The following is a 21,343-nucleotide window of genomic DNA, read 5'->3' as shown; positions in this document are numbered from 1 at the left end:
AGCATCCTCCTCCTTTGCTGGCTCTGATTATTTTTCGACTTAAAAGTCTGTGGAGGAGGCAAAGTGTCTGTTTAATTTGCTGTTGCGTGGGAAAGAGGTAAAGGTGTCTGAGATGCTGTGCTGTGCTTGGAAATTGTTTGCTCTTGGTACAGCCTCCAGTTTTCAGACAAAAAACCTAAACACAACTGAAGAGAGGTTCCTTAAATGAGAGCAATGCAAACAGATGCTTCATTAGAACTTCCCCGATCCTTCTTTTGTTGTCAAGTCCACTGATTTTTTTTCTCCTTGGCTCAACTTAAAAATGAATTCTCTTTCAGAGAAAACACAAGTTGTTATGGTTATGTTAACAATACTTTGAAGAAACAGGGTTTCTTTTGGCAAGTCTGCCTTCAAGGAAACAGATAAATTTAGTAAAAAAAAAAATCATACTTGCTCACTCTTTAGATCCTGCAAACAGCAGTTTGCAACTGCTTTGCGTGCACTGTAGCTTCACATTTCTATATGGGCTATGTTGACACATTTACAGGGAACAGCAGCAACATCTGTAACCAGCCAGGTGTGATGGGACAGCTTTTGGGGGGTTGTGCCACCTGTTGACAAGATGCAGCAGTGAGGGGCTCACAGACACATGCCCAGGACCATGGAAAAGAAATCCTGCAACATGGGAAGGAATTATGAGTAAAGCTCAAATATTCCAATTATGACCATGAGGCAGCACTGTGCCCTCAAAAAAGGCCAATGGCATCCTGGGGTGGATTAGAAGAGGGGTGGTCAGTAGGTCCAGAGAGGTTCTCCTTTCCCTCTACTCTGCCCTGGTGAGACCACATCTGGAATATTGTGTCCAGTTCCGGGTCCCTCAGTTCCAGAAGGACAGGGAACTGCTGGAGAGAGTCCAGCGCAGGGCAACAAAGATGCTGAAGGGAGTGGAGCATCTCCCGTGTGAGGAAAGGCTGAGGGAGCTGGGGCTCTGGAGCTTGGAGGAGACTGAGGGGTGATCTCATTAATGTTTACAAGTATCTAAAGGGTGAGTGTCAGGAGGATGGAGCCAGGCTCTTCTCGGTGACAACCACTGGTAGGATATGGGGTAATGGTTCAAACTGGAACACAAGAGGTTCCCCTTAAATTTGAGAAGAAACTTCTTCTCAGTGAGGGTGACAGAGCCTGGCCCAGGCTGCCCAGGGAGGTTGTGGAGTCTCCTTCTCTGCAGACATTCAAACCCGCCTGGACACCTTCCTGTGGAACCTCAGCTGGGTGTTCCTGCTCTGGTGGGGGGATTGCACTGGATGAGCTTTCGAGGCCCCTTCCAGTCCCTGACATTCTGGGATTCTCTCATTCCAGTAATCACTAGTGCACAAAACATCTGTTGGTGTGGTGCCTTGGTTTAGAGAACACAGAGGAAAAAGATAGCTCTGTCTGTTATGTTTCCCCAGCAGATACATACTCCTTATATTATTTTCAAATGTTGTCGTTATGGAACATTTAAATTTTAATCATGGAGAAAACAAAGGAAGTAGGTTATATAAAAATTTATTGAGTGTAATAGAGTGGAATCCTTATTTCAAGATGTTTCAATTTTGTCCCAGTGATTTGGAAGAAATAATGGCAAAACTAAAGTAGCAGACTTGAAGTCTTTCTAATGATCTTTAACAAAGCTCGGGGTGACTGTTGGCTGTAGACCTGATGCAGGCAAAACCTTTTATTCTTACAACCCCACTTGCAACTATGATTCAAAACTGGAGTTCTGATTGTCTGTCTGTGCTACGTTCTGCTGTACTTGGGTTCAGAATAAAGACAGCAATGATAATTTGAGGTTACTTGGTGGGCATAAGACATTATATTTTAATCACACTCTCAGAGGCGCAGAGCACGTTAGACAATATCATTAGCTTTATCATTCAGCTGTGGTTTGAGACAATCACTAAGCAATCAAAAGGGACAAATGTCTCCAATAGTATAGAACTGGCGTACTCTAGGAATAGTAATACAAACGGACAGTTTTGTTAGGGTTAGTGCTCTGTTCTGCTCTTTTGGAAGAGCTAGATGGATCATAATCAGGATAGCTCTTTAGTTAAGGAACAGAGCACACAGTATAAATTAGGAAGTATAAATATTTAATTTTTTGTTGAAAGTGTACACAACCAATCTATTACAGCTGAACTCCTTTTTTCTAGGCAATGGCTACAACAGATGTCTTTAGAAGTGATCACTTAATATAATACTGGCCTCAGACCAAGAGAAACTGTGTTTCCATCATGGTGCACTGGGGAGTTCTGTATTTTAAAGTGCCACAATTAAGCCATAGGAGCAAAAAAAAAACCAAAAAAGGTATCTCAAACCTCTGCTTGGCCAAATCCTCCGTGGCACCACCCTGTTAATCACACTGGAGCTAAACAGAGCTGTTCACCAATTATTAACTCAATTGATCAACTGCTTAAAAGTCATCAAGTGACTCCAGCTCTTTTCACAACTGCACTCTTGACCACAAGTTTAGCTGTGCTTTTAGGGTTATAATGAAGAGTAAACCAAAAGAAAAGAAAGTGCCCAAAGTCCCATAGCCAAGAAGCAAGAATTTCAAACAGTTCCCAATTTGGAAATGGCTGAAAGCAGAACAAGGACACAATCAAACCCACTCGCTAGGAGAAAAGTATAGTTCTGTGAGCCTACAAAAAATCCTCTAAAATGACAGGGCAGTAAAGGATGAAGGCAAGTGGGAAAGATCAACACAGACTGGAAAGCACAGATTTTTTTCCTCCCTCCGAAGTGGTTACAGAATAAATTCTAAAATTAAAAAATGTGGTCTGTCTACCATGTATTTTCACCTACGTAAGATTTTAAAGTCAGAAGCACTACTTTAAGGTTCCCCTCGTTGTGTCTCTCCACTGTCTGTGAAGCGGTTCCCGGGTACTTGAAAGATGACAAAAATGACATACGGTCTTTTTGAGGACATCCTGTATTTGTTTTCACGGACATCAAGGGAGTTTCACACCTGTCAGAGTAGTTAATCTCAATTCATCCTTTGCTTAAGAAATGTAATGCCTGTCTCCTTAATCAGCGAGGTTGGAGCTGGTTTTGCTGACACCATTTAAAACCCACACGCTCAATATAATTTTTAATCAAAATGAATGTCATAGTTCCTACTGGAATCTCTACAAGTTTTATGCTAATCTTCTTGCAGAGCAGGCAATAAAATGGTTTAGGTGAATTGCTTCCTAGCACCAATCCTTTGGCTCGAAGGACCTGAGGACTTGCACAGGCACACAGGTTTCTTGTACATATCTAAATTCAGGTGAGATGAGCCTTAGCTCCAGTTTTGCACCTATTGCCCTTGAAGTATTCTTCAGTTACATTATATCGTGGTCCCTTTAATTCATAAAACATTTTTAGAACTTTAAGACTCATCATTTAATTGAACTAAATTAAATCAGTGCAGGAATGTGAAAAGATAAAACTCTTGAAAACTGAGGAAATGCAATTAGAGAATCCCACTTATTTCTTGAATTGTTATTCATCTCATTGCACAAATCCCCACACGAGTAGAAAAAGGTGAAAGAGATAAAATATTCCTAGGGTAACAGTACTCTTTTTAACTAATGGTCTGCAGAACACACTACACTTCCATGTATGTGTAGAGACTGAGACCCAAAAAAACCACGAGGAAGTGAAATATTACCTTTATGCTGAAACTTAATCTGTCTCTAACTATGTAACAGTCATTATTTTCAAGAAAGGATGCTAGAAGAATAATGGGTACAGAAAACCAAGCTAAGCAACAATCATTTTCTTCAAAGACACTGATGTCTATCCACGCCCCAATAAAGAGGAAGGCCAAAAAATCCTCAAAAAACCGAAAGTACCAAAAAGCAAAGAGGATACCATGGTTTCAGCCACTTAAATTAAATAAAATCTTTTAGAAATGCAGAATGGAATGATTACAGCCCACAGTTGCCTGCTGTTTATGGTAGCAGATGAATTTGAAACTGTAAAAAGGGTGAATATTCAACATCTGGCAAGATATATGGGATATAACACTACATGTGGACACCTGAATGTCATTATAGATAACATTTTCCAAAGGGCATAACTCACTGAAGTACTTCAGAGATGGCATTTGTATTTATAATTCTAGCTTTCTCTGTTTAGCAGCTCTAAAGGTCTGTATGCTATGATCAATTCATTTGGAAAATGAAGTGTTATATGTAATCTTCTGCCCACATAATGATCTACATGGTGAATTATACACCAGACTCTTAAGTATATGGTGTTAAGAAATCAAATTGTCAGTCTAAATAAGCCCAACTAAGGAACTATTGAAAACAAAAAAACACACCACCTTGATTTGACGCGTTGGTTGTTTTAAAGTATACGAGCCTAAAACAATAAATATGAAAGTTTGATGTATTCAAAAGACAAGATGCTAACTTGAAAGTTATTCTTCTTAATCAGTAATTTATAATAAAATAATAATAATAATAATGTTGCCCCTGAAGAGCTGTTTATCCAAGTTATCTCATTCGAGCAGTTTTTCATTATTCACATTACTTGTTCTGTGGGCACCTCATGTGAAGTCCCTACTGCCATTATTTGAGAAACTCGTATTGCCTGCATAGATGAGTCTCCTGGACAGCAAGCATTACCATGCACTAGAGTCAAGAACACCCTGAAAAACATGTGAATTTTTCTGCTGCTAAATCGTGACAGAGGCGAACACAAACCACATACCAGGGCCTGTCTTCTGCAACAGCAGAAGAAGACTGTTCAACCGCACATTATCTAGAGTTGCCAAGGGAGTTTGGCAATGAAAACGTACAAATTGGGGAAGAACAAGGAAAAAGTGGAAAGTGGGAAAGCCTGACTTTTGGCAGCGGATCATCTGATGGGCTGAGATCCAGGGGAAACTCAGGCTGCTTGGAGCTCTGCGAACGGGACGGAGGTGGATGAAGAGCAGCGCTGAGCGCCGCTGCTGCACCGGCACCGGCTGGTGCCTCCGACCAAACGTCCGGAGAAAGCACAAGCCAGGAACACAACATTCCTGAAGAAAATACATGAGATATGTCTACAGAGCAGGTGAAACAAGAACAGAGGGAACCCACCACGTTCTGCTCACTTTGTTCAGCTGGCAGCTCCCAAAAAAGGGTCACTTTCTATTCAGGCCACAAACTGATCCCAGATATTAACACGCAACATTTCTATGGATTAATGCCATAAATGAATCCCAAATGTCACCCCCAAGGAATTGAATCCTTGTTTTTTTACTGGTGGATTACAATAACAAAAATTAAAACCATCAACAACAAAAAGTAAGCAATTTCAGTGGAATTAAGGAGTGATAGGGAGGTCAAAGACAACATCTTGGTGTGTCATTCAATACCATATTCTGCACCAAACAAAGATGGAAGTGCAACATACAAGGAGAGAAAGAAAAAGGGGGGACATGATTAAATGGTGCATTGAAGTTGGTAAAGAGGTATTTAAAAGATGGGTTAGAAACTTCATTTCTTTACAAATTACCATGTTCATGAGACAAAGAATGCCTCAAAAGCCTGTATCTAATTGCATATTAAAAACACCCATAACTAAGATGGTAGCTGCTAAGTATTGATAACATTTTTAAAAGCTATTATGTGAAATGAGTAAGAAATATAGAATGTAACTGCTGGCGGATATTGTTTTGTTTCCTCCGGAGCCACAACGGGAAGCCTGGCAGAGCAGCAGGTCTGTGCTGCGGGGGTCTCCCCGGATCGCTGCTGTCTCGAGAGCCACACTTGGAGTAACTAATGAGCCCATACTGCAGCCTGTACGTACACTTTACAGAAATTATGTGAAGTTTTATGTATGGAGGACTTGAGTGTGAGTGACAGGCTGAAGCAGGAGGAGCATTAATAGCTGCAGAGGATCGAGAGGGACAGCTGAGAACAGTGAGGCCTCTGTGTCTGCTGATAGGAAACTCCTAACAGGGGAAACTGGAGTATTAAATAAGGATAATTTGTGGTTCATATGTCACAATAATAATATATTGCACACAATATAGAATTGTACAGATGATCCTAACCAAGATACTTCCTCGGGGAAATATAAATCTAGTACGGCAATAGATGAAGTGGGATCAATTGATGCTCTGAGGGCAGCTTTTCATATAAAACTGAAGGCCAACTTGTCACTATTCACATAACACTTATAATTTTACAAACTGTTATTAATATTGCATGTTGTCACAGGCTTATACATCAGACAATAACTCTGCACCATAGATATCTGAAGAAGAAACAGAAGCCTTGACCTGAAAAGCCATCATGAAACTTACTGGAGAAGCTTGTTTTCAGTGGAAGCTGTGCAGAGCCATTTACCACCAGGAAAACAATCAGCAAGTCACTGCGGAAAGGACATTAGTAAGTGCTCTCTACACAGTGAGTAACTCTGCAAGCAAGGCAGACAATAACCTCAACAAACCAACACAAGATGCGGCGAGAATTTTTTCACAATGTGCTATCAACTCTAAGTGCAACAATTTTCCCTGTTTTTGTGAGCTAGAAAGTAACAGGATTTTTTAATGATACAACAATCTACGGATGAATCGGACTGGAATGGGCTTGGGAAGGGACTAACTAGACGAGCACTGATGACAGCAGCATTAGCAGTCAAGGTGATCATTACGCAGCTTTTGTACTTTGTGTGCAAAGAAGATTAAAAATGCTAAGACACAGCCCTTCAGCAAAAGATAAAAACCAAAGAAAAAGGTCTGAATCACTGAAGGATCTCAGTCAGTCTGCAAATGTACTTACACAACTATATGAATAAGCAAGTTATGGTGGATATACAGCAATTACAGAATTAGAGCACTAAGTCCAGTACATCTTGTCTTGATGAATAAAAATGGACTATCAGAATATAGCAGAGAAAAATAATGTAGAAACAGAAACTGTGCTTCACTACTTGGAGTATTAACATGTTAAAGAATGTCAAACTATGAAGCTATCACTATTAATCTGAACTTTGTTACATGAAGTTCTTGGTGGAAGAGCCTTCCCTGTCTCCCACACCAGCTGCAGCAGGTAGGGAGGTCAGAGCATTGAGATAATCCCAGGAAGCAGCAATGGCAGATTAACAAGCAGGAAAAGAAATGAAAAACACCATTTCTAATCAGAAAAATGGGAAAGGACAGTGATCGGAAGGAGGAGAACATTTGTTTTCAAGTTATGAAACCAGGCATTCACAATAAACAGGAGTGAAAAAATAAAACACTCGAGAAGCCCGTGTTGGGAACTATGGTTTATGTAGCTCTAGAGGTACTGATTTATCCCGTTAATTGGGAAGTCATGCACATAATGAATGGATGATAACATTTTGATGCTTGACTTGTCTTCTCCCCTGCCAATCCATCTCTCTAGGTTGCAATCCTCCATTATTCACAATGCGCTAATCTTTGGGGTGAAGATATAAATACTTTTCAGCTTCTTCTGTGTGACAACATTCAGAAATGGGTACTTTGCAGTGCAAAGACTCTCTCCTTGCTGTGAACAGTCACTCCAGTTTACATAGAGATTGCTGAAAAGAGAATTTATCCAGCAGCTAATTCTCAGTGAAACCTTCTTTTCACGACTTTCTCCTATATTTACCATCTAATTTGCATTTATATACCCCTTATTATCTAAACACCTCATAATCTCAAATGTGCTTAACCTAACAAATCCCTAATGTAATTCAGGAGCATTAGGGCCGTTTTATACAGATAAGCAGGGCTGATGGTAATTTGTGTTGTCTGACTTAGGCACTGGAGCTAGGAGGTTACTATTCTGTTTTCTACAGGGTGAAAGGAAGGAGATGGATCCTCTGGGTCCTGATGAGCTGCTCCCTTGGACAGGCTCAGGCTCTTCCCTACGTTGCAACAAGCACACGCTGATGTTCAGTGCCGTGTGCCACCTTCTCCTGGGTTGATAAACCACAACAATGGGGCATTGCACCTTTAACTCCCATCAGCTCATTGCCCGAGGTCCCTCTCCTCATGCCATTTTGCTGCCAAGGAAGGTTCCCACTGGGTGGAGAAAATTATTTCCCCATTTATTATCTTTCCAGGAGGGAAGCAGAATATTAAGTATGCAATTTCACAGGGCAGAAAAAAACCTGGGGGTTGAATCAGGCTGTAATTAACAGAAAGGTGATCATGCCAGTTTTAAAATCACTAAAATAATTTTATAATAATTAAATTCACATTCTGCAAGGCTGTGAACAACTGTAACTTGATGCATCCAAAATGTCTCTATCAAGCTAATCTCTACAAATATAGCTTATGCAAGTTCTTTAATATATCTAGTGAGTTTGCGTATTTACTATTAGAGATACACACAGATACATCAATGTAAACAAATGGACTATAGTTAACTCCATGTCAAATTTCCTTATAATTTCCCTTTGATTAAATTTCACACAGGCCGGGATGGGGTTAGTGAGGTACAGGTAAGAGCCTGGCTCACGAGCAAACCTTCATTTATTAATCTCCTGTAGCAGATCAGGAATCACAATCTCAGATCACAAACCCAGGGGCCCTTTCGGTACCTCAGGGGCTGGAACACAATTTGCTTCAACCAAAACATCACTCAGGAGGAATTTATATAGGTTTAAATTATATGTAGGCTACCTACAGTTATGTTAATGCCTCTGTGTTCCCAGGTCTTTGAAGATGCGAATCTCAGTGCAACTCCTATCAGATGCATTATAAAATCTTACTGTTGTATTCTGCTATAGGGTATCTGTACATTACTATAAGCATTTTGTTTGTTCTATGATACATATTTGCAGGGCACATTTTGCAAAAAGAGAGTGGTTAATATTACCATATCACAGAAATTAGCTTTCCTGGTTTTATCTCATCTTAATTGAGGTCTGTTTCTGTTGCTAGGCGAGGTTTCGTAGGCTCCCTTGATTTATAAATCAAGGGCATTTGTTTCACTAAAACTGGTGTATAATTGCTTGTCAGCAGTCACCTTTGCATTAAGAAAGGATGGAAAGAAATCAAAGGAAATGTAGAATATTACTGGAAACTGAACAATGAATAAGACTGTGAATAGCTGATCAGGACCCAAAGAGGAAAAAAGCCCCAAACACATAGGGAAGAATTTATTCATGCTGAAAAGACAAGCTAAAAATGTTCTCATTTTGTATTCAGCAACATTCAGTTCTTAACCTCTAAACTTTGTGTCTGTCTGGCCCTTTCAAACCAAAGCCCGGCAATGGTGACAGTCTGTGGGCTGTTGCCAAGGAAAAGAGGGATGTCCACGCTACGAGCCTTTTATCAGTAATTCTGTGTTCAGGATATTCAGCCTGTGCTCTACCTAACCAGACTCGATCCTCTTCTGTGCACCGGGAACATGGCCCAATCCCTCTGCCATGGGGTAATTCAGATTAGGGAGCTCAGTGTCTCTGGAGTTAGTGCTGTTCCTCTGCAACCGGAGTATTTAAGGAGAGAAAGAGGGAGAGTGAGGGAAATGATACGGGCGTGCACGACATTATTTTGCAAATTCAACTTCTAGATGTATTGCACCCATGTTCGGGAGGGGAGGGACTGCTTTATTTACCAAAAATATCTATTTCCACACCGCTGGGCTGCACAGCCCAACAGAATGTACCTGTCCTTGGACTCCAGAAATACATTTGTAGTTAACTAATAGTTTCCTTTGCATTTGCTCCAGCATTTGGCATGTCAAATGATGCATGCAAAACTTGACAAAGCAGGTTGAACACAACAGAGAAACCAGAAGAACTGACAAATTATGGGTAGTTTCTCTTATTAGCTTGACATGCACAGCGCACTGAGTGCAGTGCTGCCCAGCTCCTGGTGCCATCAATCGTCTGCTGCTCCAGCAGCCCCTCTCCTTACACAGAACCTGCCACTCATCTCCACCCCAGGGACAGCAATTATCACAAGTGCTAAGCAATCCATGTCTAATCCACTATCAGTCCTTGGCCTTGATCTCCAAAGCAAGGCTGTAATTGCTCATTTCCTCACCACCCCTTGGTAACTATACCAGCAGAACGCCTTCAGTGCAAGTCCAGCGGTTGCCATCACCAGCAGCACACACAGGTTGCAGCAGCATACGGCTTGCACACTGTTCCATAAACTTGGAATCACTAAGCTGGTTGTCAGAATAAAGCCCACAGGGCTTACAGCTCACAGACTTGTGAGCACACAACTCAAGATTGCCACTTGGATAGATGCGATTCCATTGCACTTTTCGCTGTGTTGGACTGGATACAAGATGAAAATTGTAATAATTGAGGATGAGCCAAGGATCTTCCCAGTAAAGATCCTTTCATCTATATTTCTCATTTTCTCCCTGAAGTCTTCACTAGTAATCTAAATTCTTTAAGCCCAGTATCACATTCCTTTTCAGTTGTCTTCTAGTTCCAGTTGAAATTCTTTTCATTGCTTTCACTTTAAATATTACTCTTCCTATTACACCAGTTTTAGGGTGATACGAATGATTGTTTTTTCATACATCTTTAGAACTTGTGTATCATATCTTTCATCTGATAAAAGACTTTGGAACATGTTCCACGTACACAGTCAAGTTCACAGACACGTAGCCCATGTCACATCAGCTCTTTAACATCTCTTCCCTTCACACTTCTTCAAACATGTCTTTTAATCTGAACGAAACACTATTCCTACAAGTACTTGTACATACTCCTTGCAATTTCATAGCAGCAAGTGATGGCAAAGAGGAAGACGGAGGAAAGAGTACAGGAAGAAACTCTAAGGAAAGAGTATGAGAAAGAAATGACATACTATGAAAAGAATCTCACTGCAAGATGGAGAAGGCCAAGTAGGAGAATGAATAAAACTGACAAAGTGTCAAAGTCAAGAAATAAAGGAAAAAAAAGGAAAAAAAACCCCAAACCAAACAGAAAGTGAGAAAACACTTCCTACCATTATAAGTAGGGTATGGTATGCCTGATAACTCTTCTCTGTTTAGTAAATTAAGTCTTCATTCATTTCTATAAACGAGAAGCCAACCGGGAAAGCTGCAAAGTGGACAGAATGAACCAAGACTGAGATTTCCCGCCCCATACTCGGTAGGTTTGAAAAGGAAAATTTTCTCTCAGATGAACAAACCCACTGATTTTTCCTTAAGCTTTTTTTGGGGGGGGGGCGGGGAGAAAAACAAGTAAATATTGTGAACTTCCACCACCATCATGACATTTTCCTACAAATGATCTCTTGACCCACCATTCACTTGGAAAAGTCAGTATTACAAGAGTTTAAAACTTTGCCTTGACCATCCTTGAGCTGGGCTCTGTATCTGGATTAGACAGATCTACTTAGTCCACACAAAGCTTACAAATCCCCAGGACTCCATTAAAGAGATTGTTTACAGGTACACAGCTGTAGTTTATGTGCTTAGTCACACTCCACAATCTCTTGGCAAGAACCTCTTTCCAAGCAACGGCTGAATAATTACTGAGTCACTACAGTCAAACCTATGAACTACCATCACCCACAGCTACTGTATTATGCAACTACTGCAATTATGCGCAACTACTGTCAGAAAATGCTGATTTGTTGGAAATGAGTCACAGGAGAGGTGTAATGAAAAGTCATCCTTCCAGGGAATCTCTTTCCCCCAGCCATTCTGCTATCCGGAGGGCTGCCAGACCCTGGAAAGCTGCACCCAAGTAAGCAGGGGAAGCACCCGCTGAAACGCGGCCGAGATGCTGGTTTCCCCGTCACCACGGATGGGAGGGCGCTTTCTGTTCTGGATAGACAGGGTTTCTTCCCCTACCAAGCTTAGTACTCTTGAACTGCTGGGAAAGATACTGCATCTCAAAATGACAACGTTTCCTTCTTGCAGAATTTTTTTGTTGTTTCTAAAAAAAAACAACCCCCCCTCACCACCAGAATTAGGATTTTCTTCGTGAATCTAAATGTACTTTCTAATCCAGGTATACTTTTGAAACTCACATACATTGTTTCTGTTACCCTTTCTGCTAGTATTTTTATTGTCCTGAAGTGTCTCACTGTAAATAAAGTCAGTGCTTATCTTGTTATGAGTGTACAAATAACAGCAACCTGCATCCCTAACATGTATTATTTTCATTAATGGCTCTGCTTTACAGACTGATTCTACACAAAGACACAAGCACTATCTTAACAAACAACCTGCATATACAAAGCTGTTCATCTTCTATTTTACAGTCTTCGTAGGACCAGTGACTTTATTTCTCTGTTCATTAAGGAACATATTTCTTTCCCCATTTCATGCATTTTAAAACATCTCTCTAATGAGTTTACATACTAAGCACTAATATTTCTTCTAACATTTTTCCATTAGCTGCGTCAAACTGAATCTCTTGTCATTCGTCATGTTGCACTGACGCTCTGATAATTAACAAATCCGTTGCTGCTGTTGTATAGGAGCATGTGGTTCTGCCTTTGTAGCAATTCTAGTTCAATCTGAGAGCGATGAACACATGTATAAGATGCTAGATAAAGCACTATATTTGAAACGTATGTGTGCTGCCATGTGTTTTATATACTATATATATGAACACACACTATGCACAATTTAGCTTATGTTTTATAATGTATTTTTATAGTGCACTATTCTAGCTCATGAAAAGGCGAGGGAGTCACCAGCTTGTCGGTGATCTGTCGCTCACTTAGATTTAGCATGCAGAGCACTTGCCTTTGCAGAATCACAATTATTTTCCTAGCAGGGACTTCCCTCATCAGGTTTAAATATTGCACAGCCCAAACTAAACATCCTGACGCAAATCGTTTGCAGTCCCTGGCCTCTTCAACTTTTCCACATCATTTTCAGTTGTGTTTTTCTTCAGAGAAAATACTGTTAACACCCCAGTTAGCTTTGTGCTCTTTTTTCCACAGGCGCTTGCTACCTTGCGGCTTGCTGGCCACTTGTCCGCGCTTTGGGAAATTTTTGCTGCAGGAAGCAATAAATTCTGAATCAAAGCGAGCACAGGGCTGGGTCACAGGGGTGCGGGTCACCGAGTGACACCTGGCACTTTGCTTTAACCCGAGCAGATGTTGCACACTTGAGCAGAGAACTGGACAGTGCAGATGAAAGCGCTTTGAGAGGCTACAGAGAAAAGATAAGGGACCTTTTAAAGTTACACTATTCACTCCAGGTTGACGTTTTCTCATCATCCTTACCCACCTGCGGTACACAGAGGAGCATCTTCTGCAAAGACAATGTGCTCTCTCTAGGACGTCATCATCTTGAACTTGAGCTTGCAGATAGAAGCTCTATATTCATTTTTCACATCCTTTTCCCACTTTTCTCTTCAATCTATGGTAAAACACACCTCACTATTCTCTGCCTAGGAAGTTCACTTGTTTTGAGAAGGATTAACTATTCATAAACATTAAAATCAGAAGTTCAGTCTACTTTAGTAATTTATGTTACAAAGGGAGAAAGGATAATTTTTACGTTTTGATGTTTATTACACAGCTGATCATTTTTATGGCAATTTATAACTTCATTTTCTTCCCCTTAATTGAATTGCTTTCTAACTCAAATTAACCATGTAAGAGAATTAGAGTAACAGTGCCCCACCGTAAAATCTGTTACTGTACAACTTCAAGTAATTCTCTTGCTTTTAACGAGTGGGTTTGTTTGCACACGGTGACTGTGCCTTGAAACAACTGCAAGGAAACACGGTCTGTTCTGTCATTTTGATGGATGATCATTGCAGCAGCCTGTTATGAATCGGGGACATGCACATTTTTATCTGCATAATGACACATTTATAGCTTATTATTCATACCCAGTTGGGCTAATCTGCTCTCCCATCCAATGCCTCCATGATATTACAGAAGCCCACAAGGGTGGTAAAGGCACGCAGCTTGCCCTGGAGGAGCAGTATGGATGCCATACATTGCCCTGTGCTGTTGTGGTTGTTGGTGCAAAGCCGGATGTGTCTCCAAAAGCGGAAAGATGTTTCTCAAACAGGCACCTCTGCACTGTCCTGAGAGCGGACTGTTCTGGGTTCAGCTGTGCTTTCTGCTGAGGACGAGGAGGAATCCAGGGGATGCTGCCTCTGAATTTGTATATTTAGATTTTCCTTTGCTGTCTCTCCAGCAAAGTGGGAGTTTCTGAGCGGTGGGGACCCCTCTCAGTGTTGGGCTGGGAACACAGGACAATCTGAGCTCCGCTTTGGATTTCATCTTCCCTACAGGTATCAGGAAGGCTAATTAAATAATCCACCATAGCTGGCAGAGACATGAGCCGTGTGCTTATCTGAGATTCATTTGTGCAAATTAGAAAAAACAAAAAGGGTGTTCTTCTTTCAGTAAGAATTCTCATGTTTGTGCCTTACCCCCCAACCAGACAGGAGCTTTTCTTAAAAAACCCCTTCACTAGCATATTCTCCAGGCAAACCTCACTAACCTTCACAAATCGAGTGTGTGCCACACGACCTCCGTTATGGACCATACTCTTGCCTTCACTCAGATCGGTTTAAATCACCAGCGACTCTGCTAGCTTCATAATGGTCCTTTTGATTTACACTACCGCAAACTGAAAATAAGTTTGCCCTTTCAAATGATTTATTTTCCATCTTTTTGCAACTCCAGAGCAAGCCCAAGATTCTCTGATTTCCAGTAGAATGATCCATATGAGAAAAATATCACCTTCTATCCATGACCTCCAATCTAAATTTCTCATATTTTCCCTCATGCCCTGTTCATGAAAATATTTCTTTATGTTTACATTCTTCCTACAAAGAGTTTGTGACATCTTCATTTAAAGGAAATGACATCAGAATTCATTAACATAAATTTTAAAAGCATTTTGCTTATCACACTGGAAATGTGATGCTGTTCATTTGAAAGTTGGTGTTCCCAAGACATACGTATATGTGCAACATCAACACTGGGAGATACTTAATTAACACAATAAATATCACTTCAAATTGTTAGATCTATCTTTTGTGACCTGATATCCACTTCTCACACTGTAATATTTATTTTGCCGGAAAAATAAACAATCATTCAAAATGTGAATTTGTGAAGAAAAAATGTAAACAAGCAAGTAAGCAAGGTCTTAATTGAAAATAATCTTTCGAGCATCCTGTTATTTGGACTGAAGTCTTTTGATCTCAGGCCTAGTGATGAGCTAGTCACATCACAGAGCTCAAGGCAGTTTTATTGGTATAAAACTGGCATAGGATAAAGGTCAGTCTATTTCATTTTAACAAGACAAGTGAGATTACTTACTACTCAATTTCCAGGCTGAAAGTGCATTCTGCAGTGTTTATCCATTGGGAGAAACAGAAAAAAAGAGACAACCTAGGGTTCCCGAAAAAATACTCTGCAACCAGGGACTCCTTAGCAATTGCACTAATCAAACATTTAAAGAAACATCAGGGCTTAAGCTACTCGAAGATCAATAGATAATCAGGCTGATTGTCACTTAGGACCTGATGCTGAGAGGTGCTGAGCAAAGTGCCAAGATGGTCAAATGAACAGTCCATTCAAACTGCATCCTTCAATTTAAATGCAAGCCCAGCTCCAGAAGTGGGAAGACGCCAGATCAAGCCACAGACAGATTTGGAAATCTCAGTCTAGAATATTTTTTATTTTTAAATATTCGGTTTAAATATTTGTTGTTCACTGAGGCTAAGAAAATTCCATTCATCTCTCCATGCTGTTGCCCATTTAATGAAGTAGAGAAGCATTTTATTATTCCCGTCTGACAAATATACAAGCACCAAAACCCAAAGCTGAACGGTGAAACAAACAGTGAATTATTTCAATCCTCTTGATTCTCAGTTTTTTTGGCAGATATTGCCATAAGTCATTTTAGCTTCGCAGCCACAGATACAAGAGAAATTTCTTTTTAAACTTTAGAAATGTTTAAATTGAATGAACTAAAAGAAGAAATATTGTTTACTTCAACAGGGAGAAAATAAAAGGAGAAATTTTCAAGTATTACAGTGGCTATCAACTCTTTGTTTTCATGTCATTTTGCAGTGCGTCTGAATACTACTTTAAGAGGGCAACTTCCCCCCATGCAATGCGAAGTCCCATGAAACTCAGTAAACTAAAATAACCTTTTTCTCCGAACTCCTTCGCTGAATTCTTGACTAGTCGCCTGCGGCTGAACTGGAATGCATTTAGACGGGTTTGAATTAAGTGCAGCTAGCCTGAAACACAGTTTGGCTTCCTACAGGGGTGTAAAGGATAAAAAAGCGATTGTGGTGGACAGTGCATTGTTATTGTGAATTATGCAGTGAGCTGAAAGGACACTGGAATAGTCATCAAAGTTCCTAAGAGCTGCTCTCTTCCCGATGAGCTAATAGGGTGGCTCTGAGCTCTGAAATCAAGCTTAACAGTGCTGTAAAATACATTTGCTGTATTCAACTTCTTTCTAAAGTTAGAACAGTGATTCTGCTGACCCTATTGGCAGTAACAGCTCCATTTAACTCAACATTATCTGCATGAAAATAATCACAAAGTTTTACCTGAAGCACCCATGACAAGCTGTAACTTTCACAAAGATCGATGTATTTTTGGATATTCTGAGAAATCAGAAGGCATCGATCAGAAATCTATGAAACTATTCACTGGGTTTTCAAAAATTGTTATTTAAATAGCACTCAGAAGAAAGGAGCCATTGTCCAGCACTGTTTCATTAACAGGCTTACGTGAGATGTGATGGTCTCTGAAAACAGGCAGCCCGGAGAAGAGAGACCTTGGAGGTCCCTTCCAGCCCTACGGCATGGGAAGACGACACTAGAGTTAAGAGAGGCTGACTGCTGTAAATGATCATCATCTCGTTAATTCGTTCTGCTTGAATATGTATCATTTTATGTCCCTATAATTTTTTCAGTTATGATTAATTATTGACTGGATGTTGAAGAGTCGACTCCCGTTGGGTACAATTAATAACACATGTCCAAATGCAAGATAATAGATCTGTGTTCTTTGTAAGTTAGAGTGCATCAGATGCTTTTATTTTCCATTATCAAGAACTGATTGATAATCTTAAAAAGTGTTTCACTTTACTTTTTGAGGGAGAAAAGAATTTTATACCTCAAGGCTGTATTCTCTTCATTCATGTGAAAGACTAGAGAGATGCTAAACTTAGAGGAAAGTTTGCTCATCTTATGGCGCCCCTTTTCCCACAGATAAAGCCTCACCCTGAAAAATGCCATTTTCCACCTCTCTGCAGGAGGCCACACCATCTGGCAAGGCCCTGGCCAAGCTGAGGTTGCGAACAGTAGAGTATGTGTGAGCAGAAACACAAACATGGGCTACGAAATGAGGAACCACGTGAGTTACATCTTCCTTGACAGCTGGGGCTGGAAGAATAAGGTCCACTTGAAGCCAGAAGAGGCCAGTTAACTCGGCTGGGAGCAGGAGCTGACTGCAAGAGCACAGGAGTCTTGGCTGTTTCATTGAGATTTAAGTGTTACTCTGACCCATGAGCATGACTAACAAAAGTCTCATTGATTTCAATTAGAGGAAGCTTGGGTCTATTTACTGTAACCGAGGCGATTCTCAGAAAAAATAATTAATTCCTTGTCATGTCTCATGTGTATTGATTTTTGTAATTACAATGAAATTGGCGGCAAGGGCGGGGAGAAGGAAATGCACATGTTTCATTTGACGCACAGGCTGTCAAGGACAGAGAAATTAAGATGCAATGACCATGTCCATCCTCAATGCACTCGTCTGTGCTTAGATAATAAGAGGCAGACACAGGCTGGAGTGGAGAACCTAAAATCACACACTGCTCTAACGTATAGAATTCAGGACTGTGGTGTAAAGAGTTGCATTTTTACAGCAGCCTCCAGGGCACGGAAGAGATGCCCAAGGGGAAGCAGATAAGGACAGGACAAGCTTAACGTGTATCAATGACTAAGAGAGGGAGACAAAGAATTAGAATGAGGGAGAAAAGAAATACAAGCTGTTGCTGATAATAAAGCTGCCAGTAGATAAGGTAAGAAAAAAAAAAAGAGAAAAAAGAAAAAAATGATGCTGCTAGGAAAAAGCCAGTGGCAGGAGAGCATTTGAACTTTGTTTCCACTATGCTTTCACTGAAATGGCGAGTTTTTGACCTATAGTCAGTATTGGACTTCTTAATTAGGCAACAGTCTCCTTTTTCAAACACTTCTGTGGGAGTGGTTGGCTTGTTTCCATATGCACACGCACAGATTTGATGATAATATTCGATTTCTAGCTTCTAGAGCATCATAGATTTGTTTGCCATAGAGATATCCTCAATACTTACACATTTGGGGCCCATTAAAGCCAACGCCTATTCTGATTTCAGCAGGACCACAAGCTGACAAACTATTTCCAATCTTTTGCCTAACAGTATCAGCTCAGGAACTCCCCAACTCTTTTGTGGAAAGCTTTTTGTTACACAAAAAACAAATGAAAGCTGCAAAACAGTCTCACATCCAAACATTAACAAGAAATTATACCTATAAGGGAGAGGCAGAGTTTAAGGGTACAAATCGGTTGTGAGTTAAGTACTTCTATCTCAATATATAATATTTTAAATGAAAAGCAAGCCCTCTGCTTCCAGTACGGGGAACTAATTTGCATGTATCTTGTGCAGTTTCTAAAAGCTGTTGTCTAAAATGCCAGCACTCTAAAGGAAATATTCCTCTGGTGACCACACATACTGCAACAAACGAAGCTGCAAACTCATACTTAAAAAAACCTAAATCAAACCAACCAACAAACCCCCAAACCCAAAAACCTCACTGGTGTGGCAGCCTGTTGGCAACGCTTTGTGAAACTATATTCTTCCTGGCTATGCCAGAGCTCTGTGCACGAAGTCATAGCACAATGAGCTGTGAATCAGTAATAAATAACCAAATGACAGCGTCTGATGATGGCAAATCTGTCTCCAAAGAACTATCGGTAAATCACTAAAAATTCCTTCCCTCTTAATACATTAAACTCTTTGTTTAGGGGTTGAGTTGATACTGCCAGAAAACCATTTTAACACAGCTAGCATAAATTTTAGTGGGCGTTGGAATACTGAAGCATGAGAGACTGGCCTGTTCAAAAAGCTGCCCCTAGAAAGGCTGCTGTTTGCATAAAATACATCGGTTCTTCTCAGTGGGGAATTCATTTGATCCATTTTATATCATATGGCCTGTCACTAAGGAAGCAAATATGGATATGAAATATGAACATGAAGCAAAACATAAAAAGAGACTTAATAAAATGAGTAATTATGTTTTGTCTAAATCCTCCCATGCCAGCAAGAGGCACATACCACCATAAATTCAGCCAAGTCTGCCCATTTCAGTATGTGGGAAAGGGGAAAAATAACCTAAAATGCAGCCAGGCCTTATGAGGCACATTAGTGCAGAGGGTTTTCTCAGGAGAAATGCGAGAACAGAGCAGGGAGGGCGGTTACTGCCACGCTGGGCACGTGGGCAGCGCCTGGGACAGACTATTCTTTGAAATATAGAATTCCAGCATTTCAATTCCAGTCCTTTTAGTTCACATGCCTGAGAAGCTCAGATCCTACAGCACCAAACAGAAACCATAAGTACAGTCTTTACACCCAGATGCCCACGACATCAGAAATTTCCAGCTTATTTACAAACATGTTTTTAAAAAAGATGAGTAGAAAATCAGAAATGCAAACATTTTTGTTTTCCCAAACTATTGTAAACTTCCAGCTATTCATACCACAGGCTAATTTATTTTCTGGATATTTCAGAGAAATGCCATGACAAGACTGATTAGCTGACACCCAATGCTAGAACTGAAGCTGTAATACAAGCACGGAAACATTAGGACTGAGGACACAGACAAGGAATGAAAAGTGAAGCCTGTAACACACATTTGAGCAAGTGCAGAAAAAATGAAAGCAGACATGACACAATGGGCTGTGAAGAATCATTCTCGGATACGAACTCTGCTGAAAACAAGTCTGATTATATTGTTACCCATTCTTCCCACGGGGAAATCGTGTACAAGTGGAGGACTCTGAACCTCCTCTACTGAAGTCAATGGCAAAACTACCACCAGCTTCACTAGGAGCAAGAGTCAGCACACAATCTTTAGGATGGAAAACCAAATTATGTGTAGATGCAGTGCACAAAATCGAACAGAGGAAAGCCAGCAAGCAATGTTGAATATTAAGCACTAAGATTATGAAAACACTCATTGTTTCCCACAAAAATATATCCTCATCAATTATCACAAATATCTGCAGCAAGCATGCTAAAGAGATATCTCTTTTCCTTTTCAATGTAAACTGTGTTTTGTTTTTGTACTGCTAAAGCACAAAAGAGGGAAGGGCACACTCTGCTGGTCAAAAGCACCATTTACACCGAAAGCTTTTTAACAACATGAGTACTAAAAAATAAACTCCATTATATCTCATCTGCACTTGAAGTGGTGCTCCACTTGATCTTTTTTCACCCTGAATATTAGAGACAATGGCTATGACGCTATAAATGGACTTTCACTGTATAAACATCATCCTACCTGCTGTAAGAACACTTTCTTTCCTGGCAGACATTTTTTAGCAGTGTAAACATTGTTCAAAACCTTGTTACCTTAGGCTTTTCATCCAGTATTTGCTGACGAATCTCCTTGTGTTTTTCTACAAGTTTCTCCTGTCTTTTACTCTGAGCATCTTCTAGCTGTAACAAAAGAACAGAGAATCTTTGTTCAGAGATTGCTGATCCTCACTTTCCCAACCTATTCTCCAACAAATATTTCATCCATCAAAATCAAAATGTTATCATCAAAACTATACACAATTCTAATATGAACCTACACGCCATTGTCACAAGCATCCCTGAGCACAACTGTTGTATGTGGACAATATATCTCAGATTTCATGCATGGGATTTAGAATCAGAAATGTCTAAAGGACCTACTGTAGACTTCTAATGTGATTAAAAGCATATTGCATTTTAAAAAATCTTATTATTTTGCTTTAGCTTTCATTGCATGAGCAGTGTGAGATGGCCCCTGTTCTCAGAAGAGGAGTATTTGTATCCCAGAGTCCTAAATGAACAGGCTGATAAATTCTGGGCCTCATTTAATAAAGCTCTCAGACATTCGTCTGACTCCAAGAGCAATGAAACATACTTAATTTGTTAATTCTTTAGGTTGCTTCTTGAATCAAGGTCTCTGTGAGCAAAAATGGGCCAACTTTGAACTGAACTATCTCTGCAATGAAATTAAGAGAAAATTCAGTAGTGGTCTATGTTTCATAGTGATTTCACACATCAAAACACTGTGGTGCGTACTTTAGGCTCAGTGTAAACCACCTATAGCTGCAATTAAATGTTTAGTGACTTTCAGAGTTACTTACCCAGTCTTTGCATTCATGAGACAGGGAGCCAA

At 40.2% G+C, this 21,343-nt stretch overlaps 1 protein-coding gene across 2 annotated transcripts in view; it reads right to left on the bottom strand.

Annotated features, from left to right (window-relative positions):
* Nucleotides 1-21,343, bottom strand: part of PLCB1 (phospholipase C beta 1) — a 367,047-nt gene that overhangs the window by 38,390 nt on the left and 307,314 nt on the right. For both annotated transcript variants that reach the window (XM_065833460.2, XM_065833461.2), the window contains exon 31: nt 20,545-20,631. In XM_065833460.2, coding sequence (XP_065689532.1) covers nt 20,545-20,631 — 87 coding nt within the window. The remainder of the gene's footprint in view (nt 1-20,544; nt 20,632-21,343) is intronic.

The sequence above is a fragment of the Patagioenas fasciata genome, chromosome 3 (assembly GCF_037038585.1).
Source record: "Patagioenas fasciata isolate bPatFas1 chromosome 3, bPatFas1.hap1, whole genome shotgun sequence".
NCBI classification, from domain to species: Eukaryota; Metazoa; Chordata; class Aves; order Columbiformes; family Columbidae; genus Patagioenas; species Patagioenas fasciata.
This window is presented reverse-complemented; position numbering and strand designations above follow the sequence as displayed.